The sequence below is a fragment of the Egretta garzetta genome, unplaced genomic scaffold (assembly GCF_000687185.1).
Source record: "Egretta garzetta isolate BGI_Z169 unplaced genomic scaffold, ASM68718v1 scaffold131, whole genome shotgun sequence".
NCBI classification, from domain to species: Eukaryota; Metazoa; Chordata; class Aves; order Pelecaniformes; family Ardeidae; genus Egretta; species Egretta garzetta.
This window is the reverse complement of record NW_009258478.1, coordinates 330,855-334,968: the sequence shown is the minus strand read 5'-3', so window position 1 is coordinate 334,968 and position 4,114 is coordinate 330,855. Positions and strand designations below refer to the sequence as shown.

General features: G+C 46.7%; 1 protein-coding gene across 1 annotated transcript in view; it reads left to right on the top strand.

Moving 5' to 3' along the window:
• Positions 1-4,114, top strand: part of RNF213 (ring finger protein 213) — a 56,854-nt gene that overhangs the window by 38,837 nt on the left and 13,903 nt on the right. Inside the window, exons 46-50 of the mRNA XM_035899235.1 lie at positions 348-558; positions 1,542-1,732; positions 2,048-2,176; positions 3,022-3,132; positions 3,376-3,618. Coding sequence (XP_035755128.1) covers positions 348-558; positions 1,542-1,732; positions 2,048-2,176; positions 3,022-3,132; positions 3,376-3,618 — 885 coding nt within the window. The remainder of the gene's footprint in view (positions 1-347; positions 559-1,541; positions 1,733-2,047; positions 2,177-3,021; positions 3,133-3,375; positions 3,619-4,114) is intronic.

The window sequence follows — 4,114 nt, the reverse complement described above, 5'->3', positions numbered from 1 at the left end:
AAAGACAGGTAGAGCTTGGCATCTTGGAATGTGTGATGTGTGCTTCAGCATGTGTATGGCCAGACAGCATGTTCATAACAATCTTGCTCGGCTACATGCTTAGGAAATATTGGGGAGAGCTTGGCCGTATTGCTGAAGGTGTTTGGTGACATGGCAGAGGTGTGGGATAAGCACCGGAGGGATCACAGGGAGGAGCTAATGGCGTTGGAGTGGAGGGTGCTGTGAGAGACATGAGAGTTTAATGTGCTTACTGCAGCGTGGATGCGTTGGAGATAGAAAGTACCAATGCACAGGTCATCTGATTGAAGTGGTTCTGCCACTCATGCAACGTTCTGGCCCGTCTTTAGGATTCTATGTGTGAAAAATCTGAGGGCAGCCTTGGATATGAGCATTTAAACTATCTGCCTGGAGACAAAGGCTTTCCAGAGAACTATCTCCCAAAGAACAATCAAGAAAGTCCTCAGGAATCATCCGTTGAATATCTGCAGGCAGTAGCCAAGGTTCGCTTGTACCTGAGTAAGGCTGCAGAGCTGCTCTTTGACTTGCACGAGCGCACAGGTAAGTCTAATTATTCTGCTCTCAAATGGAAATGCTGCATACGGAGCACAGTCACCATGGGAGATGGGCTGGACACAGCCAGTGCACCCATGCTGTGCTAGAACTCATTTGGATGCGTGGCCGAGAACGAGTGCATCGGCTTTTTTCTCTTCTCTTTCATTAGGAGTGTCAGTCGTTTGTCCTCTTTACCATGTATTACAAGTGCTCTGTAAGTAGTGGCAAGGCTGTGCCAGTGAGCCCTAGGGTGTAGTGACATAGTGGTTGTGCCTTTGGAAGGAGACTTACTTTATCCTCCAGGTGCTAACGATGAAATTGTATGTAGGACCAACTAAATTGAACTTTAATGAATAAAGAAATAAAGCATAAATGATATGTCAGGTACATGACTGCTGTAAGGCTGATTGCTTTATATGAATGGGAGCTCTGCACAGCTAAAAAGGATGAAGAGATACTTCCAAAAAATAAGTAAAAGAAGTTTTGAGCTGATTTGCTGACCCAATGAGGGAGAACAGCATGTGGAGAGTCTCAGATAGTTACACAGTCAATGAAGCATCAAAGTTGGTAATGGAAATAATTCCAAGGGACTTCAGTGTCCAGGCCTTGCATTGAGGATGTCGGGCGAGCAAGGTGCATTGCAGGAGATCGTTCTAGGGAGCACTGTCACCTTGGCAGCTGAGACGATGGAAAGCCATTACTGAGCAAGGCGGAAGAGCTCTGAGAATGAGCTACCGATAATAGTAAGACTTGTCCCTGAGAGGAGGAAATGGAAGTAGAGTTTGTCATCCTCCATTGAAGAAATGAATTGTTGTCTGAAATCCAGCCGAGGAAACACTCGAGATAGCTTCTGAGGAAGAGAGGGCTCTCAAGTGCTCCTGTGTAATTAGTCAGTGCTAGGAAAAGGAGCTTGCTGCTACAGCTAGTGCTGACAGAAAAGTTTTACAACATAGGATGTGGTTTTGCCTTTTTCCTTTTTTCCCCTCCAGAGCAAGACCAAGTGGAGGAGAAGCAGCGCTACCTGGCAAATGTGAGGGTGTTCTGTAGCCTTGCCAGGAACGACTGGCATCGTGTTTACCTCATCCGGAAAATTGCCAGTCAGCATGGGATGGAATTTGCTCAGAAGCTTGTCACGGAGGCACAGTTTAAGTGGGTGTTCCCAGGGGAGATTCTGCAACAGGTAAAGAAGAGGTGTTTCCTTGGAGACCACTCTGGTCTCCTCTTGGTTTCAGTTTGTGCTGCTTTGGGGTGTTTCTACTGCTGCGTGGCTCTGGTGAACCCATCACAGTGGGAGTGGTTGTGAAGATGACTTACTCTCGCTCTCTATTGAATGGAGTCTGTTATGGCAGCGAGAAGCTATTTGGGTTGCCGTGCCTGCCTGCCGTCCCTTTGCGAAGGTTGAAGTGTCACGGTTCTTGGGAGAAAGAGGAGATTCTGCCTTGTCCAGTGGCTGGTTGATGTCCACAGTGCTCACCATGGGCTTCTCCCTTTGTAGGTACAGAACAGCCAGTCTAATCACATCGATCGTTACTTGGCATGTGGCGAGAATTACAGAGTCCTGCGTGATGCTGTGGGGAAAGCCATGATCGAGTGCAAGACTGAGAGTCTCCTAGAGGCAGAGAAGGTAGGGCACGTCCTCCTCACTATAATCCCATCGTGGGTTCTGGATGGCCGGTGTTCAAGCTTTATGTGTTCCTGTTGGCTGTGTCTCTTCCAGTGGAGATGCCTGGGTTTGCCTTTGCTTGAAAATTACTGTGGCTTATGCTGGCAGACGCACCTATATTCACTTTGTTTTCTCACCTGTGTTCTAGCATATATAACTCTGAGGTTATTTCCCTTCGTTGCCTCATCTCACTTTTCTCCCCTTGTAATCTATCGCAGCAGTTTGTTTTACAGTAAGCAGTACAGGCACCTTGTAGCCAACTGACTGGAGGTAAGGCAGGTAATCAGAGATACTTCATGCCTCCTGCCTGCCTGCCCAGATCTGCCTAGCCTTGTCTCTTGCCACACAAAATCAAATGGCTGATTTCTGTGTGATTGCAACCTTTCTCTGTTATGTATCTCATGTATGAAAACCTTCAGGGAGAAGTTTGCAGACAATGCACCTTTGAATGTCTCTGTCCTGTCTGTCATGCGCTGGTTGTGACTTTTTTTTTTTTTCACTTGCATGTTGATTTGATTTGAAGGAAGGCTGCCTAGTAAGATTGCATTTCCGACTGGATGGTAGAAGAATAAAATACCTGAGAGTTTTCTGACGTAAAACCCTCAATCAGCTTGAGTGCTGTCAGATTACTCATTTATTTATGGCTTGGATAGCCATTTCTGCACTGTCCCCCTTCCTGTGTGGGGAGAGCTTTACCACAGACCTGCTGAAGCCTGCAGGGCCAGTAACCAGCTGAAACCTCGTCAAACTGCAGCTGTGACCACTATAGCCTCTGCTCTGCCATATCATCAGTTCTTCTTTCCCAGGCATCACGCAGCTCCCCAGCGGTACAATCTGTCCATCTGCTCCTGGCTATTTTCCGAGAGGTCACCGCCCTGTATGGAGCTGGTGACTCAAGTCTTCATCCCAAACAGCAGGTAAGATATTTCACTTTGAAAGCTCATCACAAACATGCTTCATTGATAAGGATGAATGAGATTTAAATCACTGATGGGAGAGCCTTCTGTTCTCCTGCCCCAAATACAGTTATGTCCTGATCAGAGCAGAATGAAAATGTTTTCAAAGCAGGGGCAACACAGCATGGGAAGCAGCTGATAGTCATCTTCGGTTTGGTGGGTAACAGCATGCTAGTTTTATTTCTTTTAAATATGTGCTTTCAGCAAACAGATGCTATGACTAAGTTCATCCAGAACTCCCAAGTCCTGAATTCTCCAGACCTGCAGCACTTTGCAGCTTCTCTTGTGATGAACGCACTGCCATCTCTGACCGTGGATCCTCAAAGCTTTGGCCACGATGGAGCACTAATTGAAATGGCTGTTCACACCGCAGCTGTCTTGCTGTGTGGGCGGAACCGCATCCTGCAGCCCCTGAGGAACCTGGCATTCCATCCGCACACCATGGAGGTAGAGAGATTTAAGTCAGATGGCAGTTCAGCATATTGCTAGTTCTTTCGTGTAGCTGCTGGATCCTCTATAACCTAACCTTTCTTAACATCAAAAGCACCAACATACTGTTTTAGCTGTGAGTTAGCAATGTGCGATCATTGTAGTGTTGTTGGGATTAATTAGTGCAACAACAAGCTCTGGACTGGTACCTTTTCAAGCTACCTCTGCATACTGAGCAGTGTCAGGCAAATACTTCTGCTGATACTTGAGTGAGCAAGTCCGAAAGCAGTTGGCAGGTCATACCCTGGAGGATAATGGCTCATCCAGTTCGGGATGTCTAGAGAGTGCACATGCAAAGCTCAACAATATTGACTGTTCTTAAGAGTGGATTTTCAAAGGCAGAATTTGAAAATGCATGCGTACGTCATCTGCATGACCTCTGCTTTCAGATATCTCTTGTTCTCCATCGTGAATAAGGAACCAGTGAGCAACTGCTACAGGAAGAACTGATCTA